Source organism: Neofelis nebulosa, chromosome 4 (assembly GCF_028018385.1).
Source record: "Neofelis nebulosa isolate mNeoNeb1 chromosome 4, mNeoNeb1.pri, whole genome shotgun sequence".
In the NCBI taxonomy this organism is placed as follows: domain Eukaryota; kingdom Metazoa; phylum Chordata; class Mammalia; order Carnivora; family Felidae; genus Neofelis; species Neofelis nebulosa.
Window position 1 is genome coordinate 124,807,035 of NC_080785.1, and position 20,451 is coordinate 124,827,485.

Here is a 20,451-nt window from a genome sequence, read left to right on the forward strand (position 1 = left end):
TTTTGTCCCCAGGGGTAGAGCAAACCAGCTCTCATGTATTTTAAAGTGGAAATAAACACGTTTCTATAAGTTATTCAATGGGCAGCTCAACCCAGGTTGCAAGTTTTTTTTCTCTTATCTGACTCTTATCTGTACCATTACCTACAGAAAGGTTTTTGTAGGCAATTTAAAGAGGAACTAAAGCAGACAGGATGGAAAAGCTATTTTTCTTTAACCTCTCTTGACAATGAGTTTAAGTAGCTAACTCCCACACATCTCCCCCACTCAGGTTATGCCTAGAGGGCACAGCAACACTTCAGTTGCTTCCCACAATACCTTGTTCACCCTGCACTCGGATTCACCCTGCCTCCACAACTAATTTCCCCTGGAGTTTTGTATGCTTGCACTCAAAACTCTGCTGGCTAGAGATTCCTAAACACCAATAGTTAGGGTTCAGATGAAGGAGGTGCTAGACAAGAGATTATTTTGATGTTCTGATTTGGCTTTACTTTCAATACTTTTTCTGAAGCCACTGTTATATCAGTGCCCTAAATCACTAATTTGACTTAGCCCAGATGAAACATCAAAAGGCACTTTTAATACTTTAGAAAAGGCTTGTGCATGCATCGGTTTGATTCTGGTACATATCCTGCTTCTCAAAGATTTTAATTTCAATATAAAAATATTTCTGGGGCACTTAGGTGGTTCGTTGGTTGAACGTCTGACTCTTGATTTCAGCTCAGGTCATGATCTCACAGTTTGTGGGATGGAGCCCTATGTTGGGCTCTGTGCTGACAGCACAGAACCTGCTTGGGATTCTCTCTATCCCTCTGTCTCTGCCTCTCCTCTGTGTGCACACGTGCGCACACTCTCTCTCTCTCAAAATATATAAACTTAAAAAAATATTTCTTAAAACTCCATTTACTTCTGTTCCTTTATAAACTGGTTTCTTGGGGCTCAGGCAAGGCCTGTGTAGCCATTAGGTTGAACTTAGGCCATGCTGATAGTGCTCAAGAAAATCTCACAAATGTCATTTTGTCATTTGTCATCAGCCTCCAGCTTATTTACTACATCCTGGGCAGTTCCTCTAAAGGCATATTTTAAGAACTGTATAGAACTATTAACTTTAGGGAAAAAAGGGAACTGAGAAAATGTGGTGATTTTTCTGAAGCCACTGTTATATCAGTGCCCTAAATCACTAATTTGGCTTAGCCCATATGAAACATCAAAAGGCACAGTTTGATCCTTCTTTAAACTATTTGCTTTTGTTAATCCAAAATTATTCTAGAAGGTCATATCAACTCCAACAGCCATAAATCGGGGCACTCGGGGCACTCACAGGAGTTATTTTCAGTATGGAGTAACCGGATTTGCTCTGCACTTTCTGGTGATACCCCTATGAAAAAGAGATCCGCACAGAACTTCTGTAGGCTGTTAACCACTGTTTACAATGTTCAGCTTCTACCTGACTTTCTTCCATAATTCTCAAGTGGTGAGGTTTTTAGAAATCTGTGCAGCGGTAGATATCATAAAAGCGTTTCAAGAACAGAAACCAGAATTCCACATACCTCTGACAATCAGGTCTGCAGCAGCAGACAGCCTGTCTACACTTGTTTGGACCATGCAGACGTATTTCCCAGCATGCTTCAGCTGGATGTTTCGGATCATCAAATCACCAGCTGAATCCTGCTGATAAAGTAGGGGAAAGTGGCTACAATTACTTTTTAATGAGCTCTAAATATCATTATCACATGAAGGACACTGTGACTAATGGATTTATTTTACACTGGCTGATGAAAACATTAGTGATGCAAACCATAGCCTATTAAGAATACGTGAGTCTGCTTGAGAGATAAAAACGCCAACATTTTCAGAACACACCTTAGACAAGACCTCAGGTATGTGGCTTCTCTGGGTCTTTGGAGCAGTTTTCACCCATGTTGGAAGCACTTAAACTACTTACGGTGGCTCTCGATTTAGTCCTGTGGGTTGCTTCAGATATGCGCTGAGCCTGAAGCCTTCACTGGCATTCCAATACTTTGGAACTCTATATTTAGAAAGGGGAGGCAAGCCCACATTTGGAGGCATCTGCATTTTACTGCACAACTCTGTCTCATAGCCAGCATTTTGATTGCTCCCAGATTTGAATTAAAAGATTATGAGGACCAGACTCTCTAAGGAAATCTAGCATCACCTAGTGTGGAATGCTGCTAATTTGTTTTTCAAATGCCAAATGCAAGTTTGATTAGCAGATGAATAGGACTGATTACATCCCAGTATGGATGTCTGTGTGCCACAGAAATATTTCTACTCATCCACCAGCATGGTACTTTTAATAAATATGACAAGATGTCTCCGCAGGTTATCGCAAAGGTGGCATTTTAACCAAAGAACATGGCTACACCTTGGAGGGTGATTATTCAAAAGCTTGGAGAACAGGTGGCTTGCGTATAAGTGCTCTCTACAGGCCAGATTCAGGAAGCTATGCTTACTTCTAACCTCCCAATGGATAACAAGATAACATAGGTTATTTTGGCCCTGTTGCTGTTCTTCCAAATGACAATAATGTTGGATAATGCTTAATAGTATTAGAATATGGGAACCATATATTAAAGCTGAATACTCACATGTTCTACGAGGTCAGTGCTCTTGTTATCCTTACTTTACAGATGAAGAAACTCAAGCACAAAGAGGTTCTATGACTTGCCTAAGGTCACCTAGGTAGTAAATGGCACAGCTGGGATGTGAACCCGTAAGGTCAGGCCACTCTACCATCCAGAAAGACTTTATTCTCATTCTAAATAAGGTGTACTTAATTCCCTTTGTTTTAGAGCAACACATCCCAAATTTACCCAGGACAATGGAAGACCTGGAACTGCCAATAGTTGTAAATAGGTTGAGAAGAGAGGCTCAAGCATTCAGTGAAGGGAAAGTTGATGGTTGGTCCTCAGCTATCTTGGGCTGTGATTTCATGAAAGTCTCTGGGTATTAGCTCACTGACTAGGCCTGCTGGGTGAGGTTGTGAGAATCAAATGAGACCGTACATGTACGTGAAATCCTAAAAACTGTGAAGCACAGAGTACAAATTGGTATTACTGATGACCATGAGCGATCATGTCAAAGGTATTAAATCTAATTCAAGAAGAGCTGTGATTTTTTTTTTTTTTTACCTGAAATCTGTTTCATTTTTAACACTTGGGTTCTCATTCAGATTGTATTTACTAATCAAGTTTTATAATTGCTCAGTAAAATAGGATAATAATTGTTACCTTATCTCACAGGTTTTCTGTGAGGTTTAAAGAGCCTATATACATGAAAGTGCTTGATAAATCAGCAGGCACTTTGCAAACAGAAGCCATCATCGTCACCATTATTGGTACTTCTTTACCCAAGACATTCGTGTGTTAGGACTCTTGAGTATAGGTTTCAACAGAAAATATGCCTCACGAGGGGGCACGTGCAGGGAAGGCAGAAAGCTGTATTTGTTTTAAGGAAATGTATACACTGTGCCAATAATCCATTTTATTCACCAAGGGCTTAAGGGCCGAGGAGACTAGCTATAGCCTGGAAATTTCAGAGTACAACAAAGTATTAACAGAATGTGCTGTCTTTGTTTACAGATTTTGACCAGAGTTGTGTTTTTAAAGTAAAACTGAAACAAAGACAAAAAATAAAGTCAGGATTGAGGAAAGAGTCTCACACAAGGAGACCACAATAACTTTCTCTTTTCCTTTGAAGTCATCCAGATCAAACAGTTCACTGAGATCTACATTCATGTTCCCACCACAATGAACAAAACAGCACCAGGTTATTTTCCCCTGCTGTGGTCTGTTCTGTTTCTGACAGAGCACTTGGAGGCTGTCAAAGGACAATGGAATAACAGCTTTTCTAAAAACTGCTATAGGCTGGCTCTCCCAAGCATAACTTCCACTATGCTGACCCAGGAAGCAGAAACTGCAAAATGGCTTGACTTCAGAATTGCTTCCTTACCTTTTCTATTGACAAGTCCTACCTCTACAGACATGAACGATCCTGGTAGCTAATATACTTATTTCTCACAATTTGTAGTGCTGTCCTGAATCTTGCACTTATTAGCAATAACTGATTGGTGTTAGCAGAGTTTCACAGAACAGACAAGCATTTCCCATAGGAAAGGCTAACGAGAGTGATTCCACAGATAGAGCTCTCTACGGAAGGTGGTCATTAGAGCTTGACTCCATCAGGGGTGTCTCCACCTGTGCCTCAGCCCTGGCCGATCAACAGCCAGTCCAGCATAAAGTCCTCATGTGTCTGACTGGCAGGGCATTTATTTCAATGAGTCAGGCAGCTGTTCTAATTGGTTGGTGCCTGTGCCGTTCTGGGAGATAATATTTTTAGCATCTCTCCTGCCCAAGACATTGGTCTTAGTATGAAAATGAATATTCTGCTTAATCTATGAAAAGTTTTCTCAATTTATAGTTTCCTGTTATTAACATCAATATTACTCTTCCTTCAATTAGTACAACTATTTAAATGTATCAAATACTTCTTTTGTGGTAGGCATTGGGCTATGAACTTTTCTAGACCCGAAGGTATTTAATGTCTTCAATGCCCTTGTGAAATTAATATTTCTCTCACTTGGTTTCCAAGCTGCATCATATCCAAGAAGTCCATAATACTTAATATTGGCAATTTCATACAGTCTTTCTCAACCAGGGTTCCAAGAGGGAATCCCTAATGACCCAAGGCATCCACAGATAGAATAAACTAACTTCTCTCCTACATATCCAAAATAGTACCAGTTGTATATGATATCTGGGAAAATTGACAAAATGCTCAAATAACTCTTGGTGTTCTGTGAGAGACATCATTTGAAAAGGCAGCAAGAATGTAAGTCAAGTAATTAACATGAGTAGTAATGTATATGGTTGAGTGGAAAGCAGATCCTCAACCTATCATCTGGATAATTTTATAAACTAGCCCACTTATTCTCAACATAAGGGGGAGGTGAGGCAAAATGAAGCAGGCACACTGGATTCCTATGGCAGGGGCTGGGGAAGGCTTTTCGGATCATAGCTTCATTCTTATTTTCCACTGCTTTATGGTTGGACCCTCCATAAGAATGGCAGTCAGAGTGAATCTTCATTACTAGTGAGCATGTAGGACTGTGGTAGGCCCCCCCAAAATTTTTTGAGAACAAGTGTGATAAATACAAATTGTTTCCAGATTTAACCTCATCTTGGCATGTGTTCAATGGTAGTATGTATTTTTATGGAAAGTAAGGCTTTTGAAAATTCAAACATTTGAATTCAAAATTACCTGGATAATAAATGCTCTGATCAGACTTTCAGATTCAAGAAAGAGAGCCCTAATGTCGCAATGATGTGTCTCCAAGGGGAGTTTAATCAGCTGCCTAAAAACACATGAGTAAAGTATTCTTAAGATATTTTTCTTAACCAGGTGCCATGATATATGGTACTGTATGGGGCACAGAGCCTGGGTTTTGAAGTTTAAAGCTGAGTTCTGCAATTTAGGGCTTTGAGGCCAAGGCAAGCCATACAATTCCCCTGAGCTTCAGTTTGCTCGTTCATACATAGCATGGAATAACTAGCCTATAGCATTGCTGTGAGGGTTACGAGGACTGCCATATAGGCTCCACTAAGTAAGTGGAGCCATGTTGATCAGGGAAAAAGGAGCAGGAATTAACCAAGAATTTCTTAAAATAAGGTGCTTGAACAAAATGATCACAGAATAACCATACATTTCTTTTCATGTTAGTCTAAACAAGTTGAGTCACTTTTGAGAAGTTCAGTTGCATACTGAATTTCCCGTAGATAGTCTGATATTAATACTTACCCCCCCGACTCTCTCAAAGTGGTCCCCATCTTTGTCAAAGTCTATCAGGTGTCCATTAAATGACCAAGTAAAGACGATGTCCAGCGAGTGATCATGTGTTACCTGGCATGGCAGAACAATACTTTCTCCAACAGTGACATCCATACTGGAAGGGGGGACCATCACCCTTGTTGGATCTGGAGGGTGAAAACAAAGGCAAACAAACAACAAAGCCTGAGAGCTTGTGTGGAAATAAAATGCAGGATCCAAGAGCAGGATAAAACACTAAGTAGTTTTGCTTTATTTTTTCTTAGGCTGTGACCAGCAAACCTCAGTCATCTGGGAAGCTGAGACTCAGGCCAGGAGGTCATTTTTAATATGAAAAGATGAAAACACTCATTATGAGAACCTTCACAGAGCAACAAAACTCAGCTGGGGAGCACTGAGGTTAAATCTCAGAAGACACTCACAGAAGGGCCCACTTCTGGCAGTCCTGCTCAGAAATTGCCTCTTTAAAAAGGTTTTCATATCTCCCCAGTGTCACTAGAAAGCAGTAATTCAGTTGAGTACAAACAGGGAAAAGCCATGTTAATTTCAAGTTTGGCTTTTTTTCTCCCTATTATAAAAGTGATAAATGCTTAGTATGGGAAATTTAGGAAATTCAAGAAAGTTAAAAGAAGGGACCAACAAAACCAAACCAAACAAATCCTACTTACTATTTTACTGTCCAGATAAAACCTCTATTTTCATTTTGATATAATTTTCCTCTGTCTTCTTGATTTATAGTTTTTTAGTTGTTTTGCATTATTGTAAACACGATACACATATGATTTATCTTTTTTCCTCTGCTTACTATGATATAGGTTTATTTCTTTATCCACATATTTTTATAATCTGCATCATGTACTATTAAGTTTATAGTCTCAGTCTATTTGAAACTAAGACATTTTAGCAACTTTTATTATAAATGTAATATAAAAATTCTGTAATGAACTCATTGACAAAATTATATATATTTGTATATGTAGATTACATCTTTAAAATAAGAAAAAAATTCACTTCCAAATTTACCCTTTACATTATGATTTTAATTGAAAATGAAATGGGCTTGTGTAGCTGAGACAGTTTATAAACCCCAAAACTACATTCACATGCCAATGATCTTTTATTTTTCCACTGCAACATTATTTCATAAATGTTGTCAGAGAGTACAATGGTGGAAAGCATCTTGAATTAAACGTAAAGGTCACATAAGTACCTAAAGAATGAAATTCTGAATTCAGCCATATTCCAGAAATTTCTCCGCTCTCAACCAAATCAGACAAAATCAACCAAACAAACCATAATAAAGAAGACAAATCAGGAGCGCCTTGATGGCTGTTGGTTAAGCATTCAACTTCTGCTCTGGTCATGATCTCATGGCCTGTGGGTTTGAGCCCCGTGTTGGGCTCTGTGCTGACAGCTCAGAGCCTGGAGCCTGCTTCAGACTCTGTGTCTCCCTCTCTCTTTCTGCCCCTTCCCCACTCGCACTCTCTCTCTCACTCTCAAAAATACACATGAAAAAAAATTTTTTTAAAAAAGAAGATAAATCAAAAGCAAACAAAACAATGAAAAAATATTAATACCCTTCAATACTCACAGGATTGTATTTCAAGCTGTGGGGTATATAAATATTAATTAAGTGTACCTCCCCAACTAAAATCTCAGCTGGAAATTTTGAAATGATATCTCATAGAACACGTTTGATGGGCCTTACTTTCTAACAACACATACTAAACTTCTTTAAAGAGAGTATTTAAAAGAGTTTTTCTGCCCTCTTCTTATCCAACCATGGAAAGCAAACATCTCAAGTCATTAGAAAAGGAAAGTCTGTGTCCATAAACAGATTATTATCTCGGGTTAAGATATCCTTTTGCTGTTTTCCAAAAATAGGACAAGATCATAAATGGATTGGTGTGTTTTCGTTCACTGCTGTATGAGTGATGTCCACGAAATGAGCAGGTACAAACAGGCATTGTCAGATAAGAGGTAATGGGAGGTAAAATCCTTTATTTTAAAATCTGAGGCTTTACAAGTTACATAATCAACATTTGCTCTATTGATTAACTGACCTGCAGCTATAGATACAGACTGAGATTTTTAAATGAGGGAACGAACTGAGAGCAAAACATCTTAGAATAATTCTCAGTTTTAAGTTTAAATTTTCCTCATCTATAAAATGGAAACTGGAATGAATGATTCCTGGTTAACATCATAGGTGTGTATGGTTTTTATTCGGCAAGCTTTTGCCTAATTTTCCTCTAACTAGCTGTCTACTGATTTCACAATTTAGGTTCTTATCTTAATGAACCTCCATTCATTTGTTGATTTATCATCCACCAATTGTGTAGTGTGTATTGTATGTATAACCATGTCTTGGTACCAAAAGAGATATAAAAAAGAATGAGGGAATAAAAGCATTCATAATAATGAAGTGAGCCACTTACATTCCAGACACTGTATTAACACTTTACATGGATTATTTCATTTATTCTTAAGAAATAGGTACTATTATCATCTCTACTTAATGGATGAGGGAAACCGATGCCTAATAGCCGTTAAGGAACTATCTACTGTGCTAAGCTGCCTCCTTTCATTTAGCTGAAAACATGATATCCATTCGTGAATCATCTAGAGAACAAGTCTAAGGGCATAATACAGCAATTTGTACTCTTGCTTAATTCAATAGTGAATTGAAATAAATGCAGAAGAAATTCCAAGAGGGATGTGGGGTGAAGACAGTTTCAGAGGGCTTTACTGCAAGAGTAATGAAGTTACTACCTTAACAAAGTATAAAAAACAGCAATGACTTTATGCCTAAAATGCTGGCTCCAGCTTTAAGCTTACACACCAGACTTCTGAGAGCAGAGTCAAATGTCCAGGCTCAAGACCATAAAAATGTCTTCACTCCCTACTTCTGACAACTTCTGGGTGAGCAACAAGGAGTTGGCACATGTTCCAAAGCCTAGAGTCATATGCAATTCTGGCTCGCACTTTTAATTGACATTTGTTTGCTGAAGAAGTGCTCATCCCTTTATGCACATGTATGGATTGGGGACAGATTTTATTATCAGTGAACTCAGTGGCCGGTTAACCAAGGACTAGAAAAGTTCCCTAAATCAAGGATTATGCTGGTACAGTCTGGGCTGACAGCTGCTAATTCATTAACTTAACACTTGTCACCGATTCATGTTCTGAGCCCTCGAGCAGCAAGAATCAATGCAAAGCAAGCCATGCAGTATATACACACCAGAGAGGTCTCCTTGGGACTAGAGAAAATTAAACTAAAGAGGTTGAAACCTCATTATCTAGTTGGTTTTCTGAAATTGTACGCTTGTTCAGTACTCTTGCTTTCTATGTTGTGAATTCTGATGCTTTTCACTTGATTAATTTCCTTAAATCTGAATACAAACGCTGTACACAAATAAACAGATGGCTTCTTCAAAACAAAACTGTCTCCCCTCCTTGGGTTTTAATTCATCAAGATGAGGAAGAACCTATATTTACAACTTCTGTTCTGAAGAGTCACTCCAGCTATTGTTCTGTGCATAGAACTCTCAAAGGCAATTAGGACTCAAGATGTGAATTGATGTCTGGATTTGGATATAATTAAATACCAACAATAAACATGACCAACAACACACCTAAACTTTGCTGCTTGCTCTTGGTTCAACCTGCAGAGAATGATAAATTCAGAACTCCAGAAGAATGATGTTTGAAATGTGTATATTTACCAAGTGTTTAACCCCCCTAAAATAAAATAAAATAAAATAAAATATATGTTCTACATTGTTTTCTATAATAGGGACAGAATGTAAACTAAATGCTTTGTTCTAAAGAGCATGACAACCACGAGAGAGACAATTATGTTCAATTCTGTTAATGTTTAGGTCAACAGTTAGATGCATAAATTACAACACTTATTATCCAAGTCATATTTTTTTCAGACTTTCATTGTTGATGGAAAAGCTTTCTGATCCAGGGCTTTTATTATTTGTAAAAACAAGTACCTGTGAGTCCACAGGGTAAGAATTCTATTTTGATTTTGCTTCCCCTATACAATACCAACCCTTCCTTCATTTCAGTTGATAAATACTTTCATTCACAGTGCCAAGATATTCACTTGGTGACTACCAGGAAAGTACTTAATGTGTGTTTTATTCCTCTTCATTCTTCCTTTTGTTAGTGAATTTCTTCACTATAATGGTTTTGATGATGCCTTTTAGTTAGGTTGTGTCTTCTTTTTTAAATTCATTTTTATAGATGGAATTTTAAACATGGGATTCTTCAAAACCATGAGGTAGTCAAAGCTGACAGCTCCCCTCAAATGACACAGGGTGAAGGGCCAGAGAGCTATTTTTAATAGTTAAATGCTACAACAAAGATGGTTGGTTAATTTTCACGATAAATCTGGAGGTAGCATCCTAGGGATGAAGTGCACTCTTGGTCTCATCTTTGGAATAAAAATAAAACCTGTGTCTGATGAACTATATTTATCAATTCTGCACAAAACACACATCTAAAAGGAATACCCTAAACATGAGATGAAAGTCCAAATTCACAGTGATTTCAAGCTGGACCAATTCTTTTCATTTAGGATGAAATGTAATAGGGATAAAGGCAAAAGGTTACCCTTAAAAAAATGAGCTACAAAAGTACAGGCTGGAGGAAGACTGGATTGGCAGCTCATGTAAAAAAGACTAGAACATTTCAGTGTCAACAGGGTCTGTGAAGCTGCCAAAAAAAAAAAAAAAAAAAAAAAGCGAATGTGATCTTAAGTTGCACAAATAGTGTGTGGTATTCCATCTTAGAAAGGTAAAAGTTCCGTTGTATTTTGCATTAATGAGACCACAGCTTGCTAGGAACAGCCTTTGGCTTCCTTGGCAGATTAGTGCACGTAGGGTAGTGAAGTACCTAATAAATCTATAACAGCTAAAATAACAAAATGTTTGAAACAGAAAGAGAAATTAGAGGAGATATGAGAGTAGTCTTCAAATATGTGAAGGCTTTATAGGCAGAAGATGAACTGAACTTATTTTGTGTTGCCCTAAAGTACAAGGTACAAAGAGGTATATTCTGGCTCTGTGTAAGAGAGAACTTTCCAACAATTTGACCTTTTCAACAGGGAAATGGGCTGCCTCAGGAAAACATGAATCACCATTTCTGAAAGTATTTTACTAGAGGTAGGCACCATTAGAGAAGATATGTCAGGTTACACTGAAAGCCAGCCAGGCTGGATAAAGCCTATTAGAGCTCGGAAGACGGATGCTTCCCTGACCACCCTACTCACTAGTGATCCTTTCCTTTAGTGAAGCTTGTCAGCATCAACTAATTTCTTCAACATTCAACCTGAGCATTGTTGAAGACTATCATTTACATATATTCAGTTTCTCCCCTACAATCAGGTTCCTTGGGGTCAGGGACCACATCTTATACTTTTATAATCCCTGCAGCCTAGCTCTGTACCTACTCATGAGGGCTGGTTAAGATAAATTGTTGACAAACTGTAAATGGTGGTATTGGTTAATGATAAACATAAGGCCCTGAACCTTGAAGTGCTGTAGATTGGGAAGGTATTGTGCTGATTTTCTTATTATGTACATAGAACATAAAAAAGGAGCCACCTAAGGGTTCATTCACTCTATATACTCTGCTCTTCCTCTGTGTTCATTACTGACTTTTGCCTCTAAGGCGACATTTAGGGTTTATTTTTTTCTTGCTTGTAAAAAGCAATTTATTTAAAAAAAAATTTATCTCTGAATAATTTCAAATTTACACAAAAGTATCCAGAAATACAAATGATTCTTTTACCTTCACACAGACCCCTCCATTGTTAATATGTTACTGCATTTGTTTATTTCTTTTCCTTTCTTTCTTGCATGTAATGGTATATAATAAATAAACCTGATATTATGTATAATATATAATGTTTACTCACTATCATTAGCCTTTTGCTTAACCCTTTAAAAGCAACTACATACAAGAGATCTCGTTACCCTTAAACATTCCAGCACGTATTTTCACAAACAAGAACACTTTCCTAACAGCACACAACTCTCCAAATAAGGAACTCAAAATTGGTACATCACCATTTTGTAATCGAGATCTTGTTCAAAATTTGCTACCTTTCTCAGTCCAGGACCTTATCCAGGAGTGTGTGTTGAATTTAATTGTCATGCTTCTTAAGATTCCATCAAGTTAGAACGTTTCTTTAGCCTTTCCCTACCTTTCAAATCTTTGACAGTCTTAAAGAGCATAGGCCTTACATTCTGTAGGATTATTCTCAACCTGGATTTATCTGATGTTTCTCATGACCTGATTTAGATCGTATATTCTCAGCAGGACCAACGCTAAAATGCTGTGGTGTACCTTTTAAGTGCATTGGGTCAGGTGATGTGTTGTGAACTCATCTTCACACTGATCATCTGAACCCTGATCATCTGGTCATGTTGGTGTTTCTGGTTTCTCTACCTCATATTGAACAATTTCCCTCCATGTAACTGATTAGAATTTTGTTGGGGGGGGGTATTCTGAAACTGTACCAATTTTCTGATATTCATCAAACCTTTACCCACAGACTTATGATCTGTTAAATATTCTTGCTTGAAGCAACCACCTCTGTGATGGTTGCTGAATGGCAAGTCTGTTTCCATCATTCTTTGTACATGTAGTGGATGACTTTTTCCTTTAAGGAAGAACTTCTCTCTCTCTCTCTCATGTTTATTCATTCATTCATTCATTCATTCATTCATCTGTTTACTCTTGGCTTCCTATTTGGGTGGTAATACATTACTATTGTTACTTATTTTGATGATCAAATAGTACCCATCTTGGCCAGTGGGAGTCCTTTTAAGCTGGCTCTTATGTCCCTGTGACATTATGCTCATTTGTTGAATAGTTCCTTACTTTCTGGCCCAGTAAGATGTTCCACGCACATCTTACACTTTGCTGTAGTGCTTAAAACAGCAATTTCTGTAGGGAGGACTGGTTCTTTTCAGTGGAAGATGGTTTTGATAAATTAAGATGTGGACACCATGTGTTTATTGATTCTAGGACCATTCAGCCAAAGAGCTGAGTGCCCACACATACCTACACATGTATAATACACATATACATCTATAATTTTTTCTAGATCTTACCCTCAAAACATTTACTTATTTCAACTCAACACCCAAAAAATAAATAAAAATGGGCAGAAGATATGAACAGACATTTCTACAAAGAAGACATCCAGAGGGCCAAAAGACCCATTAAAAGGTACTCTACATCACTCATCATCACCAGGGAAATGCAAAACTACAATGAGATATTGCCTCACACCTGTCAGAATGGTTAAAGCCAACAACAGAAGAAACAACAAGTGTTGGCAAGGTTGTGGAGAAAAAGAAACCCTCATGCACTGTTGGTGGGAATGCAAACTGGGCCAGCGAGAAAACAATATGGAGGTTCCTCAAAAAGTTAAAAATAGAACTACCCTACAATCCAGAAATCACACTACTGGGTATTTACTCAAAAAATACAAAAGCACTAATTCAAAGGGATACATGCACCAATGTTTATAGCAGCATTTACTATAGCCAAATTATGGAAGCAGTCCAAGTGTCCATTCATAGATGAATGGATTAAGTAGTTGTAGTAGCTATATATAATGGAATATTATTCAGTCATAAAAAGGAATGAAATCTTGCCATTTGCAACAATATGGGTGGAGCTAGAGAGTATAATCCTCAGTGAAATAAGTCAGTATAAGAAAGACAAATACCATATGGTTTCACTCATATGTGGATTTTAAGAAACAAATGAACAAAGGAAAAAAAAAGAAAAAGACAAACCAAGAAACAGAATCTTAAATATAGGGAACAAACTGATGGAGTTTCTTCCAGAGGGGCGGTGGGTGGAGGAAATGGGAGAAATGGGTGATGATTACACTTATCGTGATGAACACTGAGTAATGTATAGAATTACTGAATCACTATGTTGTACACCTGAGACTAACATAAATTTGTTTGTTAACTATACTGGATTTAAAATTTAAAAAATGAAAACAAAACACCAAAAATCATTTACTTATTTGCTTAATCACTTTATTTTTTGTTCAGCCTAACCAATTCCCAACTTTGTCAACTGTCCCCTCGGCCCAGCATTTCTGCGCCCACATTCAAAACTATCCCATGTCCTGGGATTTTGGGCCCAAAGACCCATGTCTCCATACAGCTCTCCAACCCATCTTACTGCCCTGTATCTTCAGCTACTATGCAGACTCCCCTGTGTTGGGAAGGGAAGGGATTTAGGAAAATAAGAGAATGGAATGAAAGAGAAATGGGACTTAGATTGTTTAAGCATTTAAAATATAAAATTTAGGGGTGCCTGGGTGACTCAGTTGGCTAAGGATCTGACTTTGGCTCAGGTCATGATCTCATGGTTCGTGGGTTTGAGCCCTGCATTGGGCTCTGTGTTGACAGCTCAGAGCCTGGAGCCTACTTCCAATTCTGTGTCTTCCTCTCTCTCTCTGCCCCTCCTCCACTCATTCTCTCTCTCTCTCTCTCTCAAAAATAAATAAAAACATTAAAAAAGAAAGAAAAAGTTCTTAAATCTGGATAGAGATTCCTCACCTCCCCCAGTTTCCCGGCAATAGCTGTGACCCATGCTCTCTGACTTTAGCCATAAACAGCTTTAACTGCCCAAATATGCTGATGATAATATATATTCAATGTATCATCATCTAGATAACATTAGGCATCTACACATTTGGTATTTGTTTCCACCTCTCCATTGTGGTTATAAATTATTGTTCCCTTGGAAATTCTTTAGATGTGTATGATTTCTTTTAGACATTTATTTCTCATTAAGATTTGTTTTCTAGTGAGCAACTATGTCTACAAATTGAAAGTTTAAAAAATTTTAAACATATGCTATTTTTCTCTTTATCTTACCTCTCTTTTTGGTAACACAAAATGTGATTTGTTGTATGAACAAGGGAAAGGGAACCAGTTGAAGAAGTAATGAAACAAAGATTTTATCTTGGTTGAAGACAAGGAAACCTGCCCTTTTTAGGTAGTGGAAAAAAACACAGCAATGGCACAGGGCACTTTCACGAGTCAAGGTTTTTAATCGATTCATGCCAAAAAGTACCACCACGTAATATGGCGACCTGGTTCTTTGAACAAGTTGTGCAACTTGATAAATGACATCAGAAGAAAACACAAGGCAAATTCCGACTCCAGTCGGATTGAGAACAAATGGGAGCCTTTTGTAAAGCAATTGACAAAGCACCCTTGAGCAGAATGCTTACCAGTCTATTTCTAAGGATGAGGGAAAAAACACAAGACAGAGCAGTTTAATAAGCCTGGCAGCAACAAATGGACACCGCTATGCACAAGCCAAATGAGGGTGGTAAAGTAGAGGTACTTGGGAGATGAGCAGCCAAATGATAATCAACCCTATGAGATTTGCTGCTCAAAATGGGTGGCAGAGAGAACCTATTTCGTTATGACACCAAATGCTCTTGGTTGCCTTTCAGGTCTCCAAATTGGTTACAACAACTAATAATACGGTTTTGTTTTGTCTTGTTTTGTTTTGTTTTGTCTTAATGTTTATTTTTTACTTATTTTTGAGACAGAGAGAGACAAATTGCAAGTGGGGGAGGGGCAGAGAGAGAGGGAGACACAGAATCCGAAGCAGGCTCCAGGCTTTGAGCTGCCAGCACAGAGGCCGACGCGGGGCTCAAACTCACAGACCGCGAGATCATGACCTGAGCTGAAGTCGGCACTTAGAACTAACTAAGCTACCCAGGCACCCCTGTTTTGCTTTTCAATAAAGCAGTTATAATATGTCTTAAAATTATTCATGGTCAACCCATTTCCTCTTATTTTCACCTGCTACCAGGGAAAACAAACCCCCGGGTTTGGGATTTGTGCCATGTTTTAGTAGGAGGGTTTCTCAGCTGGGATGTCTATCTAAATGGAAAGAATTTTCTGCAGTCTAAGCTTCCTCTATGAGTGAGGATACTCCTCAAACAAAGCGGCAAGCAATAACAAAGGAAGGGGATATGCTAAATTTACCCTCTTACATTTTCTTGTGAAGCTTTCTTTACAATTGAAAAGGAATGATCTAAATAGACTCTTGGAAAAGATTTTCATTGACAAATCAATTGTATGTTCAGGTTAAGGTATAGTTAAAATTACTCTATGACTTTTTTTTTCTGCAACAGGAGATTGAAAAAAAAAAGAATGAAAAATTGGAACCACAGGTATCTTTCAACCATGGAGAAACATTCTCATCAAATAATAATTAGAATTCTTTCTGTTTGTGAAGGAGGGATTACAGGTCTGTTTTCTTCAGCTACTCTACATGAGTAACTCTCCCTTATGAGTCGCTGAGCAAAAGGATCCCAAAGAAAGCCCATTAGTGTCAGTGAAACAAAGTAAATCCTATTATAGACAATACATAAGAATGGCACAATGAGGTCTTTGCTGATTAAAGGAATACATTATTGTACCTGATGGACATCTGGTTGTATCTACTGATACAAGGTAAGAGAATATTTATCTAAACTGCAAAAGAAATGAAATGTACACCTTGAGGCAAGGACAATGAATTCCATAGACAATGCCTTCCATTGTCATTACATGCAAAGTAACACCAAGTGCCCATTCATAGTTTGCTACATGAAGAAGGATCAGTATCTGGTCAGTAGGTGGTGCTGAATCCTCAGCAGAAAGAGAAAGCATCCCTCCTTTCTGTTTATCCTGCTCCTGTCAGCAATTTTCTACATGTTTTCAAATTCCTCACTTTAAGGACTCTGCATCTTGGGAAAGAGGCAATATTTCTCATTTTAAAGCAGTGTTTCTTTGTTTGCTTATAGATTTGAGAAAAGGTCGCTGAGGAGCATATGAAGCTTAAAATAGAGGGTATTAACTATCTTTGTAGACATTATTAGTGACCCTCCCTTTATTCGATGCAGGAAGGATTGATTTATAAAGCTTTCTGCAAAACAAAAGCAAACAACTCCACCCACCCTAGCAGTCTGAGTCACTATTGACTAGCTTGTTTGGGGGCTTGTCTAAAGTTCTAAGTGAAATTTTTCCTGAAACCCTTCAGGATGGACAACTATTAATAGCTCCTAGTCCCCTGCAATTGCTGAAATGCCCCTTATGTACACATGGCAGATAAGACATCATTTAGCTAACGAAGGTTCTTTCTCTGCTGCAGTGCGCTCTACAGAGTGTGATCTGTATGCATATTCAATGAAACTTAAAGAAAGGACAATAAAAACTAGGAGAGTCTTCGATTAAGATTTTGTTAGTGCCCTTCGTTTTGAGGAGAAGGAGGCAAATAGCTGGAAAACACTCTCTTCTGGGAAGAACTACTTTCTGGGGGTAGATTTGAGGGTCACTGCACATTTGGTCCAATCTTCCACACCAGAGATAGGGAAACTTTTCTTTCTATTGAGAGTTGCTGACCCAGAGAGGAAAGAAAAAAAAAGTCAATTGAGAAGTATAAAGCAACTTGTTTTATTTTTAGAGAGATGTTTACAAGTTTTCATGCATTTTAAATTAGGTACAGGGGACATAAAAATCTAAACATTTATCAATGAATTTAAAACTCAGACCTAATCTACGTAAAAGAGAGTGGGTTAGGGGGAGAATGGGAAAGCAGAGACAGGAAGAGAAGAAGAAAATACTGAGAAACAGAGCAAGAAAGACATAGGCAGAGAGCAGCAGATTCCTTTGCTCCAAAACACCAAAGAGATATGCTGAATAAAGGACACTCACACAGAAAGAGAAGGCACACAGTCACACAATTCTTGGAAAGTGAAAAGGCATCCTTTTGTGGAGCAACATTCCATTTTGTGGTTTTCAGGATATTAAAATAGAAACCTTGGCCAGGCAAGCTGTATCAGTGTAAATACAGTCATTTACAGATAAGTTGCATCTTGCTACTCCCACCTAAAAGGTGCTTGGAATTTAGGCCACAGTGCTAGTTTGACCCTAAGTCCCACATTTCCCTCATCTTCATTGATTGTCCTCTACAATGATAGCTGGGCTTTGCCATGATGATAAGGGAAGCACTCTGGTGCTAATGTCATCTAAAAATGAGGAGTGAAGATCAGCATTAAAAATCGGTCAGATACTTTAGAAAGGGATTTATTAAAGGCAAAAAGAGGAACAATATTCTGGCTAGGCCTTGGTTAACTGAAAACAAACAAACAAACAAAAAAAACCTACTTCTTCATTCCAGAAACAAATTACTTGAATTAAAACAAACACACAAAAACCCCTAGGGTTGTGCGCGCGCATCCAAATGTCCATTCCTCAATAAATCTTTTAAAACTTTACAGGAAATGTACTCACTTCCTAGATTATCCATTAGAATCTAAGAGCTCACAATTATTAGGGAAAATAGAGAGACAAGACTCTGACCTAGTTGTGACAAGTATGTATGTATTACTCGCATGACTCAGGCCAAGTCCCTTGGGTGTCCCTCTGAGCTGTGGTACAAAAGAGCGAACAGTTTTGCAAATTACTGCAGCATCAAATAGACCAATACTCACATAGAGATATGTAAAAAAAAAAAAATCAATTCATTTATTTGTTAGAGCAGGTGAGATAAACAAGGTACAGGGCCCTTTGCAGTTGTAGATCATTGTGCAGTTTCTTATCCATTTCCACCATTCTCTTGTACCTTAAGACTGACCCCCATGAGAGTTGCTTCTGCATTAGGGAGGGAAGCAAACAGGCTCAAAGAGAGTGTCTTGCATTTGGCTACCATGTTAGGACATGCAATTTTGTACATCGCTAGAGACTACCATTCATACAGTGAACAATGTTCACTTATACAACATGGCAGCCAGTAGAATACTCTGCCATTTTTATCCAGGGTGGAGGCTACCAAACAATGCTGCAGGGTCAGAAATAAGTTGGACATTCAGTTCTCTGGAAAGAAGCCAAGGCCTGGAGCTTATCTCAAAAATGCTAGCTGGCAATTATTTCTCATAGAATAAATGACACTTCTTTTAGTGATGCATTGATGTTGACAAAGGTTTTGCTAAAAATAGCAGCATGATGAAATGTATAAAACAATCTATGTAGTATCTTAAAAGCCTAGTTTCAGGTTTGGCCAGATAGCACTGATTAAGTTTATAACCACCAAGATGTCATTTGACATCTCTCAGCTGTAGTTTTCTCATCTGTAATTTGGAAGTGATGGTATTTGGCATCTTAGGATGACTACGAAATTCAAACTGGGGCAATGGATTGTAACATGCTTCATAAACCATAAAGTGCTACACGAGTGTGAGATGCTATTATTACTGTTACTCTTGATGCCAAAGATTTGCTTGGGAAAGAAAGGAAAAGGAGAAACTTATTTTGAGGATAAGAAGAGGGTGACAATCTAAGGGAAAAAGCTCACTGTAGTAAGTCATAGCTCTAAGACAGCTGTTGGCTGCTTAATAAAAGCCAGTGAAGATGACAAAGTAATTTCTGGTTCAAGCATGAATGCTCAAGTACTGGAGCTTATGTTCGATTGCCAGATGCTTCAAGCTAGTAGCTAAATCCAAAGACACCAAAGGCACTTCATGCACCAACAATATCCTGCCTTCTCAAGTCAGAGGACTGCATAAATGCACATTCCAAAAGGAAAGGATGTCACTGGAAAATTAACCAGGAGGAGGAGTCATTGTGAAACTGATCGGAAAGGTGGCACATAAAAAAAGAATCATTAAACCACTAGCTACAGGAAAAGGTAAAACACGAATAGAAAAAATGTAACATCTGTAGGGTTGGGCGATAAAAAGAGACAACACTACTCTTTGCTAATGATGAAGGTGACCATTGCTCCTGGTGTTGGAAGAGGTTGCATTCATTTATTATTTCTGGAAAGCTGTCAATGGAATACTTAATGCAGGTGATTTAAAAGAGATTGTTAAAATGTTTACCTTTACTACTCTAACTAAGGGTTAAGGTTACAGTACATTTATCAAGGTGGTAAAGTATTTTGTTTATTACATTTTCCCTTTTGTTTTGTGGTTATCTAGTAGATTATATGAGGAGAAAAAATAGAGAGTAAGGAGATTTCCTATGCATGCCTAGTTCCTATAGACTGGAATTATCACTTCAAGTTCCTGGTGAAATGGTGCTAATACTATGAGGGCCAACCATAGCTGAACTCTACAGTTATTATCATCATTTCAGTTTACATATATTATGTGTTTATATGTGCCAGGATCTGTGCTAAATAGCTGCATTCATGACCTCCCTGAAATGTTAGCATTGTGAGGGCAGAGAACAAGTCTTTCTTGTTCAGCACAGATACCTTCTACATAGTGCACTTACTGACACAATAGGTGCTCAATAAATCTCTGTAGAATGAATAAATCACCAGCAGTTACACTTTATGACCCTATGATATAGGTATCATTATTGTCACCATTTAATAAAAGATGAAGCCAAGGTTCCCTAAGAGGCTAAATATATTCCCTAAGGTCACAGACTTCATTAGAGGGAGAAAAAAAAATTCCACCTCCAGTGTGGTTGACTGCAAAGCCCTGTAAGTTACTGATTTCCATTCCACTATGACTGCAGCTCACTGCCTGCTTTAATTCATTGTGAAAGAGGG

At 38.0% G+C, this 20,451-nt stretch overlaps 1 protein-coding gene across 8 annotated transcripts in view; it reads right to left on the reverse strand.

Annotated features, from left to right (window-relative positions):
* The window catches only part of CNTN4 (contactin 4), a 914,517-nt gene that overhangs the window by 22,041 nt on the left and 872,025 nt on the right, over positions 1 to 20,451 (reverse strand). For 7 of the 8 annotated variants that reach the window (XM_058726189.1, XM_058726182.1, XM_058726183.1 and 4 more), the window contains 2 exons: positions 5,815 to 5,990; positions 1,548 to 1,668 (listed from right to left, as the gene is read on the reverse strand). In XM_058726189.1, coding sequence (XP_058582172.1) covers positions 1,548 to 1,668; positions 5,815 to 5,990 — 297 coding nt within the window. The remainder of the gene's footprint in view (positions 1 to 1,547; positions 1,669 to 5,814; positions 5,991 to 20,451) is intronic. The other variant, XM_058726188.1, reaches the window with a different exon arrangement.